Raw genomic sequence first — 26,867 nt, forward strand, 5'->3', positions numbered from 1 at the left:
CAGAAGGACTTCCTGTTGAGCTTTATCCCCTTCCTCGATCTCCTGCCATTCTTTAGCCACTTCTCCTGCAAGATGCCTGAAAAAAAGACCATTAAGGCAATGATTAGTCAGATCATTCAGATCAGAAGAAAACTTACAGAGAGTTAGTCATATCAGCTTCTCTGGCTATGCATGCATATTTGATTAGATAATGCCTCTTTTGCATATTTAAACAACATTTTAGAAAAGCCATTTTTAATGAAATCAATCGTCTGGGGCATATGATATTCCCACCCACCCTATTCACCTCCAAACAATAACAGAAAAAAATGCAATAAAAATAAAATTTTTTTTATAGATAATGCCTCATTTGCATATTTAAACAACATTTTCAGAGAGTGTTTTGCCATTTTTAATGTAATCAATCACTTGTGGTATATGGCGATACTTAATATTTCCCCCACCCTATTCACCCCCATACAAGAACAGAATAAAATGCAATAAACAAATGTTTTTTGAATAGATAATGCCTCATTTGCATATTTAAACAACATTTTCAGAGAGTGTTTTGCCATTTTTAATGTAATCAATCACTTGTGGTATATGGCGATACTTAATATTTCCCCCACCCTATTCACCCCCATTCAAGAACAGAATAAAATGCAATAAACAATAAATGTTTTTTGAATAGATAATGCCTCATTTGCATATTTAAAGAACATTTCAGAGAGCGTTTTGCCATTTTTAATGTAATCAATCATCTGGGAAATTTGGCAATACCTTATATTTTTCCTCCACCCTATTCACTTCCAGACAAGAACAGAATAAAATGCAATAAAAATAAATGTTTGTTGATTAGATAACGCCTCATTTGCATATTTAAACAACATATCAGAAAGCTTTTTTGCTATTTTTAATGTAATCAATCTCCTGGGGAATATGGCGATACTTAATATTTCCCCCACCCTATTCACCCCCATACAAGAACAGAATAAAATGCAATAAAAATAAATGTTTTTTGAATAGATAATGCCTCATTTGCATATTTAAAGACCCTTTCAGAGAGCGTTTTGCCATTTTTAATGTAATCAATCACCTGGGGAATTTGGCAATACCTTATATTTTTCCTCCACCCTATTCACTTCCAGACAAGAACAGAATAAAATGCAATAAAAATATATATTTTTTTTGAATAGATAATGCCTCATTTGCATATTTAAAGAACATTTCAGAGAGCGTTTTGCCATTTTTAATGCAATCAATCTCGTGGGGAATCTGGCTATACCTAATATCTTCCCCCCACCCAATTCACCTATAGACAACAACAGAATAAAATACAACAAAAAATAAAAATAAATGTTTTTTGAATAAATAATGCATCATTTGCATATTTAAATAACATATCAGAAAGCTTTTTTGCCATTTTAATATAATCAATCTCATGGGTAATATGGCGACACTTAATATTTTCCCCCAGCCTATTCACCTCCAGACAATAAACGCATAAAGTACAAATACAAAATAAAGTGGCCTTGTTAAATGTTTCACTTTAGCAATTACAATTAATTATGCCTAATTTACATCCAACTAACCCTAAAACAAACACATCGTGACCCTGACCATATAGTAAGTACATGTGCTTAAGTAATATTTCTCAGTAGTACGGTTGCACAATACCAGGGAAATGTGTGATATTTTTGTTGAGTGTTACAATACCAATATTTCTTATGCGATAACTACCTTTAAAACATGCTGTTTTATCATTATATTATAAAAAATTATTTTATTTGTGTAATGAAACTAAACTAAAACAAGTTATAGAAAACATTTAGACTTTAAAACATCATAAATGACTCAAATTCTGTGCAGAAATTATGATTATTGATGTTGTCATTTCTCTTGTCTCCCAGTTTTAGTGGTTATTTTTTATTGTTAACGTTAGCAGAGTTTTGACTTTAATAAAAGCTTTTTGTGATGCGGAAAAAGAAAAAAAATCATCAATAATAATTTATAACAATCAATATAAACCCAATATTCACACTCAGTAGAGCAAGTAGCCCCTCTCCTTTAAAAAACAGCTCTGCCAGTAAGACCTCAAGCACATCAAATGAAAAGCCAATGGAAAGAAGGGGGCGAGGCACGTCAGACAATAGAGAGCATTTGATTGGTCAGAAGGTTTGATGAGAAACTGAAGTATGAGGAAGAGACAAACTGCAAGCTTTGGATGTTTATATCAGGTTGAGATCTTCTAAATGTCAATTTCTGTCAGTGTTTTGGAGCACACTAGAGCAGGGGTTCCCAAACTTTTCAGCCCATAACCCCCAAAATAACAATGCCAGTGATTCGCGACCCCCAATATCCTCTGAGATGGTTATAAATATATAAAACTTGCACACAACGGCGCACAAAATAGGCCCAAGTCTATTTTTCGTTTAATTTTGAAGAACACCATTTGGAGATCATCCTCCATGTTCAGTTGTGGGCTGTAATTATTTTTAATGTACATCAGTGCCCTAAAGGTATCAAAGTTTAACATGGTGCCATGAAATCAATCTGCTGCATCTGACACCATTTCTTTGCGTTGTCTTTAATATAATGTAATCACACCAGGAGTCGCAAAAAAAAATAAAAAATAAAATAAAAAAATAAATAAAAATCGAAAGGCTTAAAAATGATGGCTTTTTATTTACATGTTGTTTTTTTAATGCAACTATAACCCATATTTTATTTTTTCTTCTGTAGATCAATGGTTCTCAAAGTGGGGGTCGGGACCAACCGAGGGGTCGCGGGACAATGAAGGGGGGTCGCCTGGTGGTTTCCAAAAATCTATTTATATTATATTTATATTTTTAAACCATAAGAATGACCATATTTTATCCATAACCTTCTGAATAGAAAAAATAGTCGTTTATACTATATATAGTTACTATAGTAGCTTATAGTTACTACTTCTATTGGATTGCAACCCCTGGGGTAATTGCATTGTATTGAAGACACAGCAATAGCGTCAGATGCAGCAGATTTCATAACACCTGGTTAAACTTTGTGGCCCATTTACAGCTCTCATACATAAAAAAATTAAAAGAAGAATGGACTTGGGTCCATTGGTGTGTGTGTGTGTGTGCCATTGCATGCAAGGTTTCTGTATTTATAACCACCTCAGAGGATATTGGGGGTCACGAATCACTGGCATTGTCATTTTGGGGGTCGCGGCCTGAAAAGTTTGGGAACCCCTGCTGTAGATTATGGTGATTATAATAGTTTAATAAAATAAATTAGATTTTTGGAAATAACCAAGCGAACCCCTGTCATTATCCTACTACCTCACGGGGGGTCCCAACCCCCACTTTGAGAACCACTGCACTAGACTATAGATATCCTTAAAACCAACATACTGATACTAATATCTAACTTTTTTTTTTACTAATATCTAAACTTTATTTTAATTTCACAGGACCTTTAAGTTCACAATACCAGCAGTGCGGTGATGTTTGCATGTTCAGGATTGGAGCAGGTTTCTCATACCTGACATATTCATGTCCCCAGGATGCCAGCTCCTCCTGTGAGCCCAGCAGACGATACTTCAGACACTCTCGCTCATTGCTCATCGTCATGGCCAGAACGGACACCACATCAGCACAGAAATGCTGCCAAACACAAAGAGAATTACGGCCATATTTTATATTTTTTCCCGTAAACTGACATGACATACAACAAACGTACAATAAACTATAAATAATGTAAAATAATGCAAAATTCTTAAATGATACCAAACAATTCATTGTTCCTATTTGTACCCTGTTATCTAATTGTTTAATTTTTAAACCACAGATTTTCCACACACACCTTGTTCTCTCCTGCCGTCATGTTCTGGTAGATGTCTTTGAGTTTGGCGTAATGTGGTCGCAGGAACTTGAGCGGTTTCGGCACAGACGTCATAGAAGTTGTGGAGGAGCGAATCTGACGCCGCAGTTCCTCCAGAGCGGGACGATACAGAGACGTGTCCTTCTCCTGACAAACAAAACAAAAGCACAACCTGCCTAGTTAACCTAATTAACCTAGTGAAGCCTTTAAATGTCACTGTAAGCTGTATAGAAGTGTCTTGAAGAATATCTAGTCAAATATTATTTACTGTCATCATGGCAAAGAGAAAATAAATCAGTTTTTAGAGATGAGTTATTAAAACTATTATGATTAGAAATGTGCTGAGAAAAACTTCTCTCCATTAAACAGAAAATGGGGATAAAAATAAACAGGGGCTAATAATTTTGTGGGGTTAATAATTCTGACTTCGACTATACATTGCAGGGATTTTTCTAATATTGTGCAGCCCTAAAATACACAATAAAAAAATAAAAGAAAACTTACGCCCAGTCTTTCCACAAGCATCTCCAACTCCTCCTGAAGCTGTTTGTCTTCCTCTGACTGCAAACACGACAAATACAGAGGAGACATGGTTATTTACGACCACACATGCATCATAAATCTGTAACAACAACAACAACAGATAATTATTTTTAACCTCAGGAAAAACTCCTCCCCAGTAAAGCTCATCGATAGACTAATGCTACAAACACACATTCATTCACCAAACCCAGTGATTAAACACACTCATATGACAGCACAACTTTCCTAGATCAGCTTAATCACTGTACTGCTCGATAAATCTAAGCTAAATAAATCTGTATAAATTATATTGTAAATAATTATTTTAAAACCTCAACGCATTTCTCCTCAGTGAAACTAATATCCACACACATTCATTCAATAAGGTAAAAGCTGGTGTTTAAACACTCGTATGACACAGCACGACTTTCCTAGATCAGTTTAATCACCGTACTGCTTGTATTACATATCTTTTAATCACATTTATGAAGTTTAGTCATGTTTATTGCTGCGTTAACAAACGATATCCCTATACATATTCACTAGATTAACATGTGGTAATGTTATTCAGCTAAATAACCAATTAAGTGTCCAAGCATGTTATGAACACCTCAAATACAAGGTGAATATTCTTAAAAAGCCCTCTAGAAGTTTACATCATAAATAATTATTCACTGTAGTTTAAAGTGATCACGATATCATTGTACATGTTCATTATCATAATATATTTAATTATTAAATATATCAGCATGTCTACAATGCAAATTGGTCATTTTAGGTTGTTTTTTTTCTTTTTTTAAATAGAGTTAAAAAACATATCTGTATTAAATTGTGTGTAAATAATTATTTTAAATTCTCAAAGCATTTCTCCTCAGGGAAACTAAGTTACATTCACACACGTTCATTCAATAAGGTAAAAGCTGGTGTTTATACACACTCATATGACACAGCACGGCTTTCCTAGATCAGTTTAACCACCGTACTGCTTGTATTACACATCTTATAATCACATTTATGAAGTTTAGTCATGTTTATTGCAGCCTTAACATACAATATCCCTATAACTAGTCATTAGAATATCATGTGAAAATATTATTAAGCTAATTAAGTGCCCAAGCATGTTATGAACACCTCAAATACAAGGTGAATATTCTTAAAAAGCACACTAGAAGTTTACATCATAAATAATTATTCCCTGTATTTTGAAGTGATCATGATATCAATATTGAGCATGTTTATTATAATGTTATATTTAATTATTGAATATATCAGCATGCATCCATCTACAAAGCATCTTAGGTTTTGTTTTTTTTTTTTAATAAATCTGCATTTTTTTTTTTTTTATTTGCTTGTTTATTTTACAGGGACAATACACTTGACATTGTTATACAAAGATAACCGATGTTGTGTACATAGGGCATATAGCATAAAGCTAATTTGCAGCCCTCGTCCCTGGTTAGGCTTTACATTATAAAAAAAAAAAATAATAGAAAATAATAATAATAAAGATAACCGGCAAGAATAAAACACAATACAGCAAACACGTACAATATTTACAGAGCCATAAACATAAGATGCAAGTCCATATGGATAAAGAGAAATGTAAATGGGACCAACCTGAAAGAGTAATGCTTAATGTTCACATTGCTGTAAAGATTTCAACCATTCTTTCAGCTTTACAGAAAAAAACTGGGAGTTCTGATTGTAACTTGAAATGAACAGGCATGGCATTCCATAGATGTGAACTAGGGTTGTAACGGTATGAATTTTTTACGGTATGATAATCGTCTAAAACAATACCGCGGTTTGACGGTTTCGCGGTATACGGTATTAAATAGTAATTCTCATAGCAAAGACCCTGAAAAGAATAAGAACACGTTTTCTGACTGAACAAAGGTTTTATTTCAACAAACTTTTGAAAGAACCATTTTAATAGAACTATAGAAGTCTTTTATAAAAATAAACTGAAAAAAATCCCATTTTAATAAATTAAATTAGAAGGAATAAACAAGCAGGGTCTTTTAAGATTAGACAAAAATAAACTTAAACTGTCCTTCCTTATAAGCAGGATAAATGGGAGACCAAAAGTGCAATACCAAGTTTATGGCTGTAAACATGTATTTAAAGCGTTGTTTTTTTCAGTCTAGGTTGTGATGAAGAAATGTAAGCATGTTGAGATTTTCAGGACTTAATCTTGACCACTGAGGTGAGAGAATGTGTCCACTTGTACAATGAACAAATAAAAAAATAAGAAAATAATAAATAATGTGTCAAAGTCCAAATAAACATGGTGCAAATCCTCAGTAAAAAAATAGATATAAATATTTACTATACTATAAATAGTTACATAACGAAACTAGATTCAATATGGAACATCCTTAGGTTTTATGTGCCAGCATGGATATGGTTGTCTGTGGATATGGATTTGGATATGGTTGTATGCAATGCAGACAAACAGCTGCATCTTCACTTGTGTCTTTTGAAAACAGCAAGAGCAGCAGTTCGTCTTTGCTGTGTCACTGTTTTGTCATGTTTCTGTGCTGCTGTGCATGCAAAACTACTTAGTATGAGAATTATTTCATGCAAAACTTTTTTTTTTTTTTGCGTTTTATTTAGCCGCGCAGAAATGTATGCCTATCTCTCATTCCGTGTTGTTCAAAAAGCTCAGTGTTGGTCCACAAACAAAAGTGAAACCTATGCTTATTGGTTGTGATATAGCGAGTTTGAACCAATCTGGGCATGGAGGAGGGACAATGCATCAATGTATCATGTCTGATTTGTCCGGAGACACAGTGACGAGCGTTTCTTTGTCAAATCAGCGTTGTCAAATTTTGATGACGTAACCGCACTGATTCCGGAGCCTCTGAAAGTCCGCGAATGTTATATACAGCACTAGAAAGCTGAGATTCTCTTCTTTATGCCAATCTTTGAATTGTATGAATCAGATCAGCGGATCAAAAGTTATTAAACATTTAAGAGCAATACTTATTTTTAGCCGCGGGCGCCAGTCTCGGTCTTTAAGGGTTAAAACCGTTGATATGCAATTGTTCATGGTATGATAATCGTGCACGTTCAAATCGTGGTAAACCGTCATACCGGTATATTGTTACAACCCTAATGTGAACCTTTTACCGAAAAGGATGACTGACCCACAGCGGTTCTGCATCTGTGGATTCTACAATTCCCACTTACTGCCCCTCTAGTCTTCGCCCCATCACTACTGAATTTATTTATTAACTCACAAACTACTTTAGGAGCAAGACCATGTATACACTTAAACATGTTTTTTAAAAACGAACTTTAAAAAATTATCAAAACTTAAATTATATTTTTTAAGTATTTGACAATGGTGCCATCTTATTGGTTTCTGATCCATTACTTTTTAAAGTTTGTTTGTAAAGAGATATTACAGGCTTAACAACTGACTGGGTTGCTTGACCCCAGATTATTTCACAATAAGACATACGTGAAAATATCATAGCATGCACAAACATTTGCGCTGCTTTAAGAGATATATATGGTCTCATCATACGAAAACAGTTTAAATTTGTCTTAATAGCCTTAGACATTTTCTTGATGTGGGCATCAAATTTAAGCTTCGAGTCTATGATGACACCTAGGTATTTAAATTCACTCACTTCCTTAATTTCCTTTTGGTCAATTTGGATTTTAAATGCATTTAGTGCTCTGTTTTTTGAGGAGAAACACATTGAAACTGTTTTGTTGTAATTTAGAGTTAGACAGTCGTCCTTCAGCCAGTGGGAAATACAGACCAGTTGATTAGTTAACATTTAAATTGTGTTGAACTTGTAAATAATTAATTTGAAACCTTAAGGCATTTCTCCTCAGTGAAACTAAGTTACATCCACACACACTCATTCAATAAGGTGAACCCCAGTGTTTATACACTCATATGACACAGCACGACTGTACATAGATTAGTTTAATCCCCGTATTGCTCGCATTAATATCTTATAATAACATTTATGAAGTTTAGTCGTGTTTATTGCAGTGTTAACATACGATATCCCTATAAATATTTACTATATTAACATGTGGTAATGTTATTAAGCTAATTAACCAATTAAGTGTTCAAGCATGTTATGAACACCTCAAATACAAGGTGAATATTCTTAAAAAGCACACTAGAAGTTTACATCATAAATAATTATTCACTGTATTTTGAAGTGTTCACGATATCAGTATTGTGCATGTTCATTAATCACGCTATATTTAATTACTGAATATATGCGCCTACAAAGCAAATGGTCATTTTAGGTTGTTTTTTAAATCAATTTGTGTGCAAATAATTATTTTGAAACCTCCTCAGGCATTTCTCCTCAGTGAAACTAAGTTACATCCCCACACACTCATTCAATAAGTGTTTAAACACTCATATGACGCAGTATGTACATAGATTAGTTTAATCAATGTATTGCTCGCATTAATATCTTATAATCACATTTATGAAGTTCAGTCGTGTTTATTGCAGCCTTAACATACAATATCCCTATAAATATTTACTAGATTAACATGTACTATTTTTAATTAACCAATTAAGTGTCCATGCATGTTATGAACACCTCAAATACAATATGAATATCCTTAAAAGCACACTAGAAGTTTACATCATAAATAATTATTCCCTGTATTTTGAAGTGATCATGATATCAATACTGTGCATGTTCATTATCACGATATATTTAATTATTGAATATATCAGCATGCATCTACAAAGCAAATTGGTCATATTAGTTTTTTTTATATATATAAATCTGTATTAAATTGTGTTGTAAATAATTATTTTGAAACCTTAAGGCATTTCTCCTCAGTGAAACTAAGTTACATCCACACACACTCATTCAATAAGGTGAACCCCAGACAGTGTTTATACACTCATATAACACAGCACGACTGTACATAGATTAGTTTAATCACTGTATCGCTCGTATTCATATCTTATAATAACATTCATGAAGTTTAGTCGTGTTTATACCAGCCTTAACATACAACATACCTATAACTAGTCATTAGTATGTCATGTGAAAATAGTATTAAGCTAATTAAGTGTCCAAGCATGTTATGAACACCTCAAATACAAGGTGAATATTCTTAAAAAGCAAACTAGAAGTTTACTTCATAAATAATTATTCACTGTATTTTGAAGTGTTCACGATATCAATATTGAGCATGTTCATTAATCACTATGTTCATTAATCACTCATTTAATTACTGAATATATGCATCTACAAAGCAAATTGGTCATTTTATGTTTTTTTTTTAATCAAGCTTAATAAATCTGCATTAAATTGTGTGTAAATAATTATTTTGAAACCTCAAGGCATTTCTCCTCAGTGAAACTAAGTTACATCCACACACACACTCATTCAAGGTGAAACCCAGTGTTTATACACTCGTATGCCACAGCACGACTTTCCTAGATCAGTTTAACCACCGTACTGCTTGTATTACACATCTTATAATCACATTTATGAAGTTTAGTCGTGTTTATTGCTGCGTTAACATACGATATCCCTATACATATTCACTAGATTAACATGTGGTAATGTTATTCAGCTAATTAACCAATTAAGTGTCCATGCATGTTATGAACACCTCAAATACAATATGAATATTCTTAAAAGCACACTAGAAGTTATTATTCACAGAAATAATTATTCCCTGTATTTGAAGTGATCATGATATCAATACTGTGCATGTTCATTATCACGATATAATTAATTACTGAATATATCAGCATGCATCTACAAAGCAAATTGGTCATCCTAGGTTGTTTTTAAAATAAATCTGTATTAAATTGTGTTGTAAATAATTATTTTGAAAGCCCAAGGCATTTCTCCTCAGTGAAACTAAGATACATCCACACACACTCATTCAATAAGGTGAACCCCAGTGTTTATACACTCATATGACACAGCACGACTGTACACATATTAGTTTAATCACCGTATTGCAAGAATTAGTAGCTTATAATAAAATACATGGCGTTTTTTCGTGTTTTCTGCGGTATTTTCGCAGTTTAGTGTCAGATTTACGCTGTACTGTGTTGGATATGGGCCTGCAGTGACTCAGGCGGATTCACTGTCTGTCAGTATCGCGTGCGTTTTCCATGTTTCTCACCAGCTCCTGCTCCTCTTTCTTATCTTTATCCTTCCCCGCCGGTTGTTTGTCCTTCTCCTCCTTGGTCTCGGCCTGCTTTTTCTCCTTTTTTGCGGTTTCCTCCATGGTTTTGCTGCTGGTGTTCCTCTGAATGCGACTTAGTACCGCTACCGCTACTGCTTCTTCTTCTTCTTCTTGTGTGGTGTTGAGTGTGACTGACAGCACGCGCTCCACCGCCACCTGCTGAAGGCACTCAACACTGCAGCGCATTACCGCCACACACCGGCCGCATACAATACTGCATTAAGGATTTTTCACATTTTGCTCACTTTTAAGATTGCGTTTTGGTAATTTTAATGTATAATAATTGTAAAAACAAACATTTTAATCATTTTAAGTTTTTAAAAACATTCCTTTGGATTTTAAAACAGGGTCTACATTCTTGTTTTGACCTATGTACTCAAATTTGTATACTTTGCTTATACAAAATAATTTATAAAGTTAAATGATTCAGTTTCTTTTACTTTTGCCTGTACTATAATAGTATTATAATACATATGAATATTAATAAAAAGTAATTTATCTTCATGCTTCTTTTATTTGTAATAAAATAATAAAATAATTCATTAAAGTTGAGCAAAATAAAAAACTATATTCAATTCAATTCAATTTAGCTTTATTTGTATAGCGCTTTTACTATGTAACAATGTCGTCTGTCCCTGGAGCGTCACTGGAATCAGTGGAATCTCATACTCTCCACTCCCCCATGACCAACAGCGCAGCAGCAGCTCAGGATACGGCCTGGTCCAGGATTATGGACACCTTGGGATCATCTTGTCGCTGGTCTTGGGTCCAATCAGTGACTCCGCATAATCCGAGGACCTCGGGATGAGTATCCCCAGGTGGAAATGGACTAACAATGAACAAAAAATCTAAAAAACAAACAAAATCAAGATAAAATACATTCATACACAAACAAAGGGAAAATAAAGAGAATATGTACATGCATAAAAAAAAACAAACATAAATATTAGACCGAAATATCAAAGCAAACAAATATATTATATAAATAATATATTAATGTATCTATAATAATTATAATATATTATATTGTAATTATAATATATGAAATTGTAAATAATAATTATAATATAATAATGTATAATAAATATTATTTTAACATAAAATATATTAAATAATAATAATAATAACAACAACAACAACAACAACAACAACAACAACAACAACAACAACAACAACAACAACAACAATAATAATAATAATAATAATAATAATAATAATAATTTTCCCAGAACTGGATTGTGGCTGGAAGGGCATCCACTGCGTAAAACACATGCTGGAAAAGTTGGTGGTTCCTTCCGCTGTGGCAACTCCTGATTAATAAAGGGACTAAGTCGAAAAGTTAATGAATGAATGAATGAATGAATGAATGAATGAATGAATGAATGAAAAAACTAGACCAAAACAAAGTTAGATTAGATTAGATTCAACTTAATTGTTATTACACATGTACAAGTACAATGCAATGAAATGCAGTTTAGGTCTAACCAGCAGTGCAATAGCAGCAAGTGCAGGATACAGGTATAAGTTATAACGTGCAGTTATAGAAAACTATGGTGATATTTACAGATGGATGTACTATCAACATTAAATCCAGGTTGGATAAGCTATTTCTCTGTGTTGGCGTGGGTTTCCTTTGGGTACTCCAAATAAAAAATACCATATGGAGAAAAAAAAAACAATAAAAAAAATTAAGAAAATACATTTATAAACAAATAAAGGGAAAAATAAACAGCATAAAAAAAGAAACAAACATAAAAAGTAGACATATTAAACATATTAAAGCAAATATATTTATTAAATAATTACATATTTTATTGCATTCATGTAATTATAATAATTATAATATATAATATTGTCCCAAATGTTTCTATTTTTCAGGTAAATATTGTTTTAACATAATATATATTTTAAAATATGAACATTTTATATAATAATAATAATATTAACAATAATAATGATAATAATGGGGGTGGCATGATGTCTCAATGGTTAGCACTGTGGCCTCACAGCAGGAAGGTCGCTGGTTCGAGTCCATGGCTAGGTCAGTTGGCATTTCTGAGGGGAGTTTGCATGTTCTCTCCGTGTTGGTGGGGGTTTCCTCCGGGTGCTCTGGTTTCCCCCACAGTCCAAACACATGCGCTATAGGGGAATTGATGAACTACATTGGCTGTAGTGTGTGTGCATGTGTGTGTGTGTGTGTGTGTGTGCGTGTAAATGAGCATATATGGGTGTTTCCCAGAACTGGTTTGGGGCTGGAAAGGTATCATATGTGCATAAAAACATTTGCTGGAATAGTTGGCGATTCATTCCGCTGTGGCGACCCCTGATAAATAAGGGACTAAGCCGAACATGCAAACTCCACACAGAAATGCCAACTGGCCCAGCCGAGACTTCAACCGACAACTATTGTCATTAAATATATATGTTTAATCTGCTTATTGTTTCCCCAATTTCTGTTTAACGGAAAGCAGATTTTTTCCTCACATTTATAATCATAATAGTTTTAATAACTCATCTCTAAAAACTGATTTATTTAATCTTTGTCATGATGACAGTAAATAATATTAGACTAGATATTCTTCAAGACACTTCTATACAGCTTAAAGTGACATTTAAAGGCTTAACTAGGGTAATTAGGTTAACTAGGCAGGTTAGAGTAATTAGGCAAGTTATTGTATTATGATGGTTTGTTCTGTAGACTATTTAAAAAATATAGCATAGTGGTTAATATTATTGATCTTAAAATGGCATTTAAAAAATAATAACTGCTTTTATTCTAGCCGAAATAAAACAAATAAGACTTTCTCCAGAAGAAAAAATATTATCAGACATACTGTGAAAATTTCCTGAATCTGTTTAACATCATTTGGGAAATAATTAAAAAAGAAAAAAAAATCAAAGAGGGCTAATAATTCTGGCCTCAGGCCTAGTTCATTTATTTACAGTGTCACAGATCTTTTTTTTTTCATTAATATTTTCTACAGCAGTGGTTCTCAAACTTTTTTCATCAAGTAACACCTCAAAAAAAAAAAAAAAAAAAAAGGTCTCTCTAAGTACCACCATAATGAGCAGTATTGAAATACAGTAAGCTCAGTAAAGCAGCTAAAGCTCTGTACACTTCAAAATGTGTCAGATTAATTCCTATTATTAAGAATAGGTATTATTGTCAGCCACTTTAAACATTATAAATAGTCTGAACGTAAACACTGTACTGTGCTTATTTGTAAAAAAACAAAACAAAAAAAACAACAACAACTAAACAAACAAACAAACAAACAAAAAACAAAAAAAATGTCCACATTAAATTAAAATGTGCTTTTATAATGGTGGTTACTGTTATTAAAAAGTAAAAAAAGTGCTTAAAAAAGTATTAACATATAGTAGTCAATTCATCAACACCTGAAAATGTTGCCTGGACCTCAGAAATATAGGCTGTATGTCATATAATGAATATTATTATATTTTATATTTCTATAAAAATCATTTTTGATACAGTTTGCAATATATGTAGCATGCACATATGACATATTTGATTCCTCTGCATACCACTAGAAGGAAGCGCACGTACCACAGTTTGAGAACCACTGTTCAACTGGATAAATTAAGAGAATATATTTGTGCATATACACATTAGATCAGTCAGTACCAAAGCCAAAACTGGAACTAATCTAACAAAACAACTGCAGATTGCAGTCCAAACATTTGTACACCCAAATTAATATCTTTGAGGAAAATGCTAAATTATAAATAAACAGGAAAAATCAAGAGAAACATCATTATTTTTGTAATTGTAATTTTTTTTTTTTTGCAATAATTGCTTTTAATTTTCTTTCTATTTCTAAAGATGTGCAATGACCAGACACTTATTACAACGAATATCATTCTTTAGTAAAACTATTCTGTTCAAATGCACCAACATTTTTACTAAAATATAGGATAAAATAGATAAAAAATATACATTTTCAAAACTGGGGTGTCCTCATTTATGCTGAGAGCACTGTGTATCACCAGCTTTACAGTGCAATAGTGCAGCATTGCACAACAGAACAAACTACCACTGCATTTCACAAACAGCAGGTGGCTCCAGAGCCCCAAACACGGAAATGAAACGTGTGAAAGTAAAAATGTGTCTTAGGGTGTGTGTGTGTGTGTGTGTGTGTGTGTGTGTTGCTGCATCTGTCTGAACACATACACACACAGAGAAACTAAACATTCAGGATCCTTCAGCACCAGTGAGTTCACGACAAGAATAAATCTGACTTTAATATCAATTTACACGAAGACCTTTGCAGTCACTTCTGCACCATCAGGATACATCAAAAATGGTCACATTTTATTGCAGTTTTGGTCAAATGTTTTTGTGTTAATATAGAGAGAAATGTATATCTGTGATGAAATGCTTAATTTCCAGCATCATTCATTCATTCTGCATCACCTTTATAGTTATATTTATTGTGTTTGTTTGTAACATTTAAGATTATACTCAGTGCTGAAAACGGTTCGTATTTTTGTTAAAACCATGATAGAAATATTTGGAGATGTTATTAAGAGTTTGGAGAATATAATATAACTATATCATTTATTTATATATTGTAAACACCATGTATAAATCTGTTTTAACATTATGAATACCTTTAAAGTCAATTTAATATGTCCATGACAAATAAAATTCTTCTTTTGTGTTTATTATGTAATCCTATTCAATGTAAACTTCAGAAACTACAAGAGCAATGATTCGCAGACAAAATAATGAACATTAATTATACACAGTCGCAAATAAATCCTTTGTATTACTTTTATTACACATGAAATGTAATGTTACTACTTTTGGATTACTTTTAGATTACTTTTATTACACTTATGGTGACAGTCTGACTGCTTCATTTATGGTGATGTAATCTGACTACTTTTGGATTACATTTAGATTACATTTATTACACACTTATGGTGATGTAATCTGACTACTTTTAGATTACATTTAGATTACATTTATTACACACTTATGGTGACAATCTGACTACTTTTAGATTACATTTAGATTACTTTTATTACACATTTATGGTAACGTAATCTGACTACTTTTGGATTACATTTAGAGTACTTTTATGACAAATCTATGGTGACATAATTGGATTACTACTAGATGACTTTTTGATGATTCAATACTATGTTTGGATTATTTCTATTACACATCTATGGTGATATAATTGAACTACTTTTGGATTACATTTGGATTACTTCTATTACTCACTTATGGTGAGATAATCTAACTGCTTTTAAATTACATTTAAAATATGTTTATTACACATTTATGGTGATGTATTCTTGTACTTTTGGATTACATTTCTTGCACATTTATGGTGAAAATCTGAATACTTTTGGATTACATTTAGATTACATTTATTACACACTTATGGTGACAATCTGACTACTTTTAGATTACAGTACATTTAGATTACATTTATTACACACTTATGGTGACAATCTGACTACTTTTAGATTACATTTAGATTACTTTTATTACACATTTATGGTAACGTAATCTGACTACTTTTGGATTACATTTAGAGTACTTTTATGACAAATCTATGGTGACATAATTGGATTACTACTAGATGACTTTTTGATGATTCAATACTATGTTTGGATTACTTCTATTACACATCTATGGTGATATAATTGAACTACTTTTGGATTACATTTGGATTACTTCTATTACACACTTATGGTGAGATAATCTAACTGCTTTTAAATTACATTTAAAATATGTTTCTTACACATTTATGGTGATGTATTCTTGTACTTTTGGATTACATTTCTTGCACATTTATGGTGAAAATCTGAATACTTTTGGATTACATTTAGATTACATTTATTACACACTTATGGTGACAATCTGACTACTTTTAGATTACATTTAGATTACTTTTATTACACATTTATGGTAACGTAATCTGACTACTTTTGGATTACATTTAGAGTACTTTTATGACAAATCTATGGTGACATAATTGGATTACTACTAGATGACTTTTTGATGATTCAATACTATGTTTGGATTACTTCTATTACACATCTATGGTGATATAATTGAACTACTTTTGGATTACATTTGGATTACTTCTATTACACACTTATGGTGAGATAATCTAACTGCTTTTAAATTACATTTAAAATATGTTTATTACACATTTATGGTGAAAATCTGAATAATTTTGGATTACATTTAGATTACATTTATTACACACTTATGGTGACAATCTGACTACTTTTAGATTACATTTAGATTACATTTATTACACACTTATGGTGACAATCTGACTACTTTTAGATTACATTTAGATTACATTTATTACACACTTATGGTGACAATCTGACTACTTTTAGATTATATTTAGTTTACTTTTATTACACATTTATGGTAACATAATCTGACTACTTTTGGATTACATTTAGCGTACTTTTATTACAAATCTATGGTGACATAATTGGATTACTTCTAGATTACATTTAGATGATTTTTATTACTTTTTGATGATTTAATACCATGTTTGGATTACTTCTATTACACATCTATGGTAATGTAATTGAACTACTTTTGGATTACATTTCTTACACATTTATGCTGACAATCTGACTACTTTTAGATTACATTTAGATTACATTTATTACACATTTATGGTGATGTAATCTGACTGCTTTTAGATTACATTTAGATTACATTCATTACACACTTATGGGGAGATAATCTGGCTGCTTTTGAATTTCATTAAGAATATGTTTTAACAAATTTATGGTGATGTATTCTACCTACTTTTGGATTACATTTCTTACACATTTATGGTGACAATCGGACTACTTTTAGCTTACATTTAGATTACTTTTATCACAAATTTATGGTGATGTAATCTGACTACTTTTGGATTACATTTAGATTACATTTCTTACACATTTATGGTGACAATCTGACTATATTTAGATTACATTTAGATTACTTTTATTACACATTTATGGTGATGTAATCTAACTACTTTTGGATAACATTTAGATTACATTTATTACACATTTATGGTGACAATCTGACTACTTTTGGATTACATTTAGAGTACTTATATTACAAATCTGTAGTGACATAATCAAATTACATTTGGATTACTTTTAGATAATTCTTATTACAGATTTATGGTAACAATCTGCCTATGTTTGGATTACATCTGGATTACATTTATTACACATCCATGGTGATGTAATTCAACTACTTTTGGATTACATTTATTACACATTTATAGGGACACGATCTGACTAATTTTGGATTACATTTGGATTACTTCTATTAAAACATTTTGGTGACAATCTGACAACTTTTGGATTACATTTGGATTACTTCTACTACACACTTATGGTGACTTAATCTAAGTGCTTTTGGATTACATTTAGATTATTTTTATTACATATTTATGGTGATGTATTCTGACTACCATTGGATTACATTTGGATTACTTTTCTGAAACATTTATTTTAATGTAATCTGACTACTTTTAGAATACTGCGTTTATCAAACAGTTATAGTAATGTAATTATACTGCTTTTGGATTACATTTATGCTACTTTTATCAAACCTTCATAGTAATGTTATCTAACCAATTGTGCATTACATTTAAATGACTTTATTACACATTTATTGTGACATAATCCACTTGTGGATTAGATTTGGATTACCTTTATTTAACAATCATGGTAATGTAATCTGATTGTACACGACATTGGGTCAAATATGAACAAATGGACACCTTTTGGTATAAAAAGAGTAATTTAAATTGGACAGAATTTTTTTTATGCAACTTTGGGTTACCACAGCCTATCATATTTTCGAGAATAAACCCAACTCTGCACACAAAACATAGTCTTATACGTTTTACACACACCAATTAGGATGCGCAAGTACCTTTGTTTTAAAGCATCTGAAACATGAATTGGAGCTAGACATCAATAATTGCCGGAGATCCTGAGCAATTTAATACAAAGACAGACTCAGAAAAGGCCAAAGTGCGACCCAGCAATGAAGCACGGAGAAAAAGTTGAATAGAAATATCAGAGAGAAGCTTCGATCTCTCGGTTTGACCAGCAGTCGACCCATGGAACTAATTAAACTCATTAGATTACTAGATGATTATTAGACGTCTTAATGATGAAGATACGTTTGATGGAGCAGTTCAACATCTCCTCGGCGTGCATGAGGAGAAAAACACAAAACATAATTAACATAAATATGCGAGATTAGAGGAGAAACATCAAAGCGTCGGGTTCATTCTGCAGAAAGAGAGAGAGTCGAGAAAGACAAAACTGAACAAATGAAGGACAGGGTGAACAAATGAGAAAAGAGCAAAGAGTGAACGAAAGAATAAAGAACTAATGAGGGGAAAAACAAACAAACATAACAGAGAAACAACAGAGCAGATGGAAATTAAAGCATCGATTGCATAACAAACAACTAAAGGAAAAACTACTGCATGAAAGAACGTGAGAAGAAGTGGAACAGACAGCAGTCGATGAAGCAAACAAAAAAAATGAAAGAGAAAGATAAACGAAAATGAATAAACAAGACAAAATCAAACATGCAATCAACAAGAACAACAAAACAAAAATGAACAAACAAAACAATGAAAGAAATCAAAAAACAAATGTAAAAAGAACAAAGTTAAAAAAATTTAACAACAGAACAAATCCGAAAAAATAAACAAAAGAATAAAACAAAAAACAAACGACAAAGAAACAAAAGAATACATGAATGAACAAAAGCCAACAAAAATATTGAAAACAAACAATAAACAAATATGAATAAACAAAGCAGAACAAATCAAAAGTACAAAAAAATATCAAGAAAACAAAATAAACAAAAATTAAACAGAACAAGTGAACGAATGAAAAACAAACAAATAAAACAAAGTAATAAACGAAAAAACAACAAACATAAAAAAATATATAAAAAAAAAAAATAAAAGAATGAAACAGAAGAAAACAACAAATGATAAAGAAACAAACAACAAAAAAAAACTAAAAGAATAAATGAAAGAACAAAAACAAACCAACAAAAGAAGGAATGAGCAGAGCAGAGAAAAAGGAAAGCGTTGATTATATAATAGACAACTAAAGAAAAAATAATGTATGAAAAAACGAGAGAAGAAACAGGACAGATGATACATGTGCAAAAAAATATGAGAAAAGATAGCAGCAAACAAAAAAATGAAAAGAAACAAAAACTAATAATCAAAAGAATGAAACAGAACAAAAACACAAATGAAAAAGAAAATAAAACAAAACAGATTAAACGAAAAACAATTCAGAAAGAATAAATAAACAAGAAAAAACGAACAAAAGAATAAATAAAATTAAAAAAAAAGAACGAAAATGAGACGCAGATAGGAGCTGACCACAACGACGCCCGGGTTCAAGTCCGGGGAAGAGCAGTTCCAGAAATCAGGCAAGACAAATACAGAATCTAATAAAATAAAGTGAACAAGTGAATAACATGTAGAAAAATCCGAAAACATGGTAGAAATCAGATGTGGGTTTTTCTTTTTCTGGACTGCGTTTGTAAATTGTTGGTTGGGTTTCGGGAAGTAAGTGGGTGGGCGGGTCAGTCGTAAAATTGGTCGATCATTCATTCAGTCAGACAGATGGTCAGTTCGACTGGCCTCTGGTTGGTTTACGCGAGAACAGCGCAGGCGCGAACGGCACTTGCGAGAGACATTTGAGATGCAAAAAAGCGCACACAGCGTCCTCTCGTGGATTCATAAATACAAAAATTGCATAAATACGTACCTCCCGCGATGTTTTTCACAGTCTCCAGAAGCGTCCTCAGGACTTCGTTTTCAGAATGAGTCTGGGTTGATTTTTGTGCAAGTAATGGTACTTTTACTTGAGTATGATTTTTCAGTACTCTTTCCACCACTGGTCTTAACTTTTTTGATGTAACAAAAAAGTGACAAATAAGTTTTTGTGTTATTAAACTTATACATTTATTATTATTATTATTAATATTATTATTGTTATTATTATTAATATTAATATTATTATTGTTATTATTATTATTATTATTATTATTATTATTATTGTTATTATTATTATTAATATTATTATTATTGTTATTATTATTATTATTATTATTATTATTATTGTTATTATTGTTATTGTTATTGTTATTATTATTATTGTTATTATTATTATTATTATTAATATTATTATTGTTATTATTATTAATATTATTATTATTATTATTATTATTATTATTATTATCAACAAACAAGCTAAAATATTAAGGAAATTCTAATAAATCATTACCGAGATTTTGGGTATGAAATATAAAGATTTTTAAAAATATATTTATTTATTTAAAACATCATAAAAAATACTAACACCAAGCGCTTGACTAGTAGTGCTTTTAAAACCCCTTAATCAAGAACAAAAATGACAGAAAAATAAACAGATAATAAAAAAACAACATCAGAAAAACAATAATACTTTATCTGCTATAAATTTTGGCCTTTTTCATCAACATCATGTTTTATGCGTCACCATAAACCCAAATCCTCCTGCAATTCCAATGACTAAGGTTCAGAAACCAGACGGCTTTACTTTAAACTTTAACCCTGACTTAATGAACTCACAAACAGAGAGAAAGAAGAGAGTCTCCATTTGTCAGAAGTATAGGTACACATACACACACACATACATCCTCAGTGTGTTTAGTGCTGGTAATTACCTTTAAAGTTTGTTGGCCATAAATCAAGTGTGAATTGTTGTGCAGGATAATCCGGCCGCTTGCTTTGCTGATGAAATATTTCTCCAGTGTGTGTAGATTCATCACACAGACATTAGATTGGATTATGTGTCTAAAGGCGTCTGTGGAGGAGCTGATGTTTGTATGTTCTCAGGTGCATGTTTGCTCTTTGCCTACAGATTACAGATCAGTGCAATTTCGTGAATGTTCTAAAGGCAGCAAAACATGTATAACAAAACAATTAAATATGTGAATGAATGAATGAATGAATGAATGAATAAATAAATAAATTTTCTTCATTCATTTTCTTTTCGGCCTAGGTCCTTTATTAATCTGGGGTTGATACAGCGGAATGAATTGTCATCTTATCCAGCATATGTTTTACACAGCCTTCAAGCTGCAACCCATCACTGGGAAACACCCGTACACTCCCATTCACACATATACTTTGGACAATTTAGCTTACCCAATTTAATTCACCAATGTCTTTGGATTGTGGGGGAAACCAGAGCACCTGGTTAAAGAGTAGTAAACCCACACCAACACTGGCAGAACATGCAAGCTCCACACAGAAATGCCAAATGACCCAGCCGAGGCTCAAACCAGCAAACTTCTTGCTGTGAGGTGATTGTGTAATACCCACTGTGCCACCGTGATGTCCTATTAATAAATTTAATATAAATAAATAACATCTCTGAACATCAATTAAAAACAAAAAATAAATTGAATTAATAAATAAAATAAAACGAACAAATAAATAAGCAAGCAAAGAAACAAACAAAAACAAAAAAGGAGAATAAAATAAAATAATTAACAATACAACATTCTGAATGTCCACTGCAAAACAAAACAAATAAAAAATATTTAAATAAATAAAATAAAATAAATTAATAAACATAAATAAATAAATAAACAAACAAATATTTTGGAATGGCCAGAAAAAGCTACAAAAAATTAAGTAAATGAAATAAAGTAAAAACAAATAAACAAACATTTCAGAACGTCTAGTAAAAACAACAACAAATTAAATTAAGTAAATAAAATAAATAAATGAAACAACATTTCCGAGTGTCCTAAAAAAACTAATAAAATAAATCAAATGAATAAAGTAAATAAAAGAACAAAGAGATAAAATTAAAAACACATTTCTGTGTTCACTAAATAATGGATGGATGGATGGATGGATGGATATGTGAAACAATAGATAAAACAATATAGATATAACGATAGAAAAACAGACAGAAAGATAAAATTATATAGATGGATGGATGGTTGGATGGATGGATGGACGGACGGACAGACAGATAAAACAGATGGATAAACAGATAGAATGACAGACAGACAGACAGACAGACAGACATAGATAGATAGATAGATAGATAGATAGATAGATAGATAGATAGATAGATAGATAGATAGATAGATAGATAGATAGATAGATAGATAGATAGATAGATAGATAGATAGATAGATATGTGAAACAATATATAAAACAATAAAGATAGAACAATAGAAAGACAGACAGATAAAATGATAGATGGATGGATGGATGGATGGATGGATGGATGGATGGATGGATGGATGGATGGATGGATGGACGGACGGACGGATGGGTGGTTGTAGATAATAAATGTTTCAGCAAAATGTTCATTTCATTAAAACACAAATGTCTTCATGTGCAGTCGGCCTCTTTGCCTACAGATTTCAGATGAGTGCAGCATCCAGCAATTGCAGCGTAATAAAAGATTACCCAGCAGCTTTACACTTCAGCTCTGAAGAGTGTCATACGCTGCAGACTCCCTCATCAGGACTAATTGTTGTTTATAGACTTAATTTAAGGCCCTGTGATTCACCGCTGCATTCAAACACACAATTACTACACAAACTCATTATAATTGCAAACCTGAGAGTAATCGCCAGCCAAAGAAAACGTGATCTCAGATGGTTCTGCTAATGTTCCTATTAAGTTATGGAAAGAGTATTTCTCAAAAAATAAATAAATAAATAAATAAATAAATAAATACAAGAATAAACAAACTAACAAATAAATAAATAAACAAATCAACTGAAAACAGCTGTTCTTATCAGCACAAATTAATAAGATAGAATAGAAATAAACAAATAAATATATAATATATGAGTGAATGAGAGAATCATTTCTGACAGTTTAATAACAAACAATACTAACAATAACAAAATAAATAAATAAAAGTAAATAAAGTAAACTAATAAAATAAATAGATTTAAACCACATTTCTGAATGTCCAGTAAAAATATAATTTGTAAGAAAGTAAATTTAATAAAGTCATAAAAAAAATAAAATAAAATAAAAACATTTTCTTAATGTAATTTATTCAGAAAAAAACATGTTACAAGATGGTACAATATTGACCAATCAGAAACCAGTATTCCAGAGTGCAGTGTAATAACCAGAAATACCATATCTTGGAATGTTGCATTGACCAATTAGAATTCAGTATTCAGAGAGACGTGTAGTAACTGGGGAATAACATACCTTGGAATGTCGTAGCTGACCAATAAATATACAGTTTTAAAGACAGCAGTGTAATAACTGGTATTTAAATAATGTAGAATGTCAAGTCTGACTAATCAGAATCCAGTATTCCAGAGTGTCATGAAATAACTGGGAATATCATGTCTCGGAGTGTCACAATTGACCAATCAGAATCCAGTATTCAGGATTGTAAAATAACTTGGAATAACACATCTGGAAATGTTGAAATGACCAATCAAAATCCAGTATTCCAGAGAACAGTGTAATAACTGGCAATAGCATATCTTGGAATGTTGCAATGACCAATCAGAATCCAGTATTCAGAGAGGCGTGTTATAACTGGGAATGACATATCTTGTAATGTCGTGACTGGCCAGTTAGAATCCAATATTCCAAAGAGCAGTGCAATAGCTGGAAATAACATATTTCGGATTGTTGCATTGACCTGTCAGAATTCAGTATTCCTGAGGGTCGTGTAATAACTGGGAATTACAAATCTTAGAATGTCACGACTGACCAATCAGAGTCCGGTATTCAAGAGAGTTGTGAAATAACTTGAAATAACATATGTTGGAATGTTGCATTGACCAATCCGAATCCGGAATACCAGAAAGTTGTGTAATAATTGGGAATAACATACTTTGGAATGTCGCAACTGACCAATCAGAATCCAGTATTCCAGAGAGCCATGTAGTACCTGGGTATATTATATTTTATGATGTTATGACTGACCAATCAGAATCCAGTATTCCAGAAAGTTGTATAATAACTAGTAATGATGCATCTTGGAATGTTGTGACTGACCAATCAGAATCTAGCATTCCAGCAAGTCGTGTAATAAATGGAAATAACAAATATTGAAATGCCATGACTGACCAATCAGCATCCAGAATTCCTGAGGGCTGTGTAATAACTGGGGTAAACATATGTTGAAATATGTTGAAGAATCAGAATCCAGAATTCAAGAGAGTTGTATAATAACTGGGAATAACATATATGGGAATGTCATGATTGACCAATCAAATTCAGTATTTTAGAGAGCAGTGTAATAACTGGAATTAACATATCTTGGAATTTTGCATTGACCAATCAGAATCCAGTATTCAGAGAGGCGTGTTATAACTGGGAATAACATACCTTGAATGTCGTGACTGGCCAGTTAGAATCCAGTTTTCCAGAGAGCAGTGCAATAACTGAAAATAACATATCTCGGAATGTTGCATTGACCAATCAGAATCCAGTATTTCAAAAAGTTGTGTAATAATTGGGAATAGCATACTTTGGAATGTTGCAACTTACCAATCAGAATCCAGCATTCCAGAGAGCCGTGTAGTAACTGGGAATATTATATAATATGATGTTGCGACTGACCAATCAGAATTCAGTATTCAAGAGAGTTGTGAAATAACTGGGAATACCATATATTGGAATGTCATGACTGACCAATCAGAATCCAGTATTTCAGAAAGCTGCGTAATGACTGGGAATAACATATTTTGGATTGTTGTGACTGACCAATCAGAATCCAGTATTCCAGAGAGCCGTGTAGTAACTGGAAATCACATTTATTGAAATGCCATGACTGACCAATCAGCATCCAGAATTCCTGAGGGCTGTGCAATAACTGGGATTAACCAACACAAATGTCGCGACTGACCAATCAGAATGCAGTTTTCAAGAGAGTTGTATAATAACTGTGAATAATATGTAATGGAATGTTACAACTGACCAATCAGAATTCAGCATTCCAGAAATTAGTATAACTAGGAATAACATATCATGGAATGTCATGACTGGCCAATCATAATCCAGTATTCCAGAGAGCTGAGTAATGATGAGAAATAACATATATTGGAATGTTGCAACTGCCCAACCCGAGTATTCCAGAAAGCTTTGTAATAACTGGGAATAACATATCTTGGAATGTTGCATTGACCAATCAGAGTCCAGTATTCAGATAGCCATGATGATAATATAAGAATAAACTCCAGTTCATTTTATCACAATTTACATAACTTTATAAAACAATAGCAGAACATAAAACTAGCACAAACATCATGGGGCAAAATGAAGAGTGTGAAACAGCAACAATGAGAGGAGGTTTGAGTCCCAGCGGAGCGCCTGCTGTTTCATGTGTTTCAGGCTTTGAGTTTCAGTCCTTCATTGGTCCTTTTCTCTTGCTTTCATCATCTGATCTAGTCTCCTTTTCTCCATCCAAACCTTGCGGTCCCGAGTGTTACCGTCACAGAGGCCTCAGTGGATTTGGATTGAAGTTTTAAATAGAACAATTCAATGAACTGAGGAGGAAAAAGTGTGCTAAAATACACTTTAATACACTGTCGAAAGCTATTAGTTGACTTTACTTTAAAAAGTAAACTCTTTGTCTTATAATTATTAAGTATACAAAATATGTGCATAATTCGGTGGATTTACTCACTCTTTGTAGTAACTAATTGGTTTTTACAGTGCTTTTTATTTTGTGCACTAATTTTGTCAACCCAAGCTCATTCTGGAAACGTAGCCCCGCGGACATTTCTGGAGACCGCGATTTACGTGGCCGGAGGTACGTAAAGGCCGCGTTTGTTTTTTTTCGAGCGAACGCTGCGGGGCGGTGTGGCGCCGCTCCGCCCCTCCTCTTCGCGCTCGCCGGCCGCCGGCTCGCCTCTGAGTGGAGGGCTTTCCCGACGCAATCAGTTTTTATTCCGCCTAGCTCACAGCGTTGCGTTGGCGGAGCGGAGGCCCCGGAGGAGGAGGAGGAGCCGGAGCCGGCCGCGGTGGACGACGACCGGGTTCGAGTCCGGGGAACAGCAGGTTCCGGAAATCAGGTAAGACGAAAAACGGAATCCGGAAAATAAGGGCGAGAACGCGGCGGGATCCGAAAACGCGGTCGAAATCGAAGACGAGGGCTTTCGCTTTTATTTTCCGATCCGGCGGCTTTTCGCGCGAGAACGGCGCGGGCGCGAACGCCACGCGCTCCCGAGAGGCGCCCGCCCGAGACGCGAA

The 26,867-nt window shown here is 32.6% G+C and overlaps 1 protein-coding gene across 1 annotated transcript in view; it reads right to left on the minus strand.

The window, feature by feature from the left end:
• psmd2 (proteasome 26S subunit ubiquitin receptor, non-ATPase 2) overlaps positions 1-10,652 on the minus strand; it is a 56,364-nt gene extending 45,712 nt beyond the window's left edge. The window contains exons 1-5 of the mRNA NM_200546.1: positions 10,507-10,652; positions 4,348-4,404; positions 3,826-3,990; positions 3,505-3,626; positions 1-76 (exon numbers count right to left, since the gene is read on the minus strand). The exon at positions 1-76 is cut by the window's left edge and continues 149 nt beyond it. Of these exons, the coding sequence (NP_956840.1) occupies positions 1-76; positions 3,505-3,626; positions 3,826-3,990; positions 4,348-4,404; positions 10,507-10,611 (525 nt within the window). The 5' untranslated portion in view covers positions 10,612-10,652. The remainder of the gene's footprint in view (positions 77-3,504; positions 3,627-3,825; positions 3,991-4,347; positions 4,405-10,506) is intronic.
• Between the last annotated feature and the right edge of the window lie 16,215 nt (positions 10,653-26,867).

Source organism: Danio rerio, chromosome 15, assembly GCF_049306965.1.
Source record: "Danio rerio strain Tuebingen ecotype United States chromosome 15, GRCz12tu, whole genome shotgun sequence".
Lineage (NCBI taxonomy): Eukaryota > Metazoa > Chordata > Actinopteri > Cypriniformes > Danionidae > Danio > Danio rerio.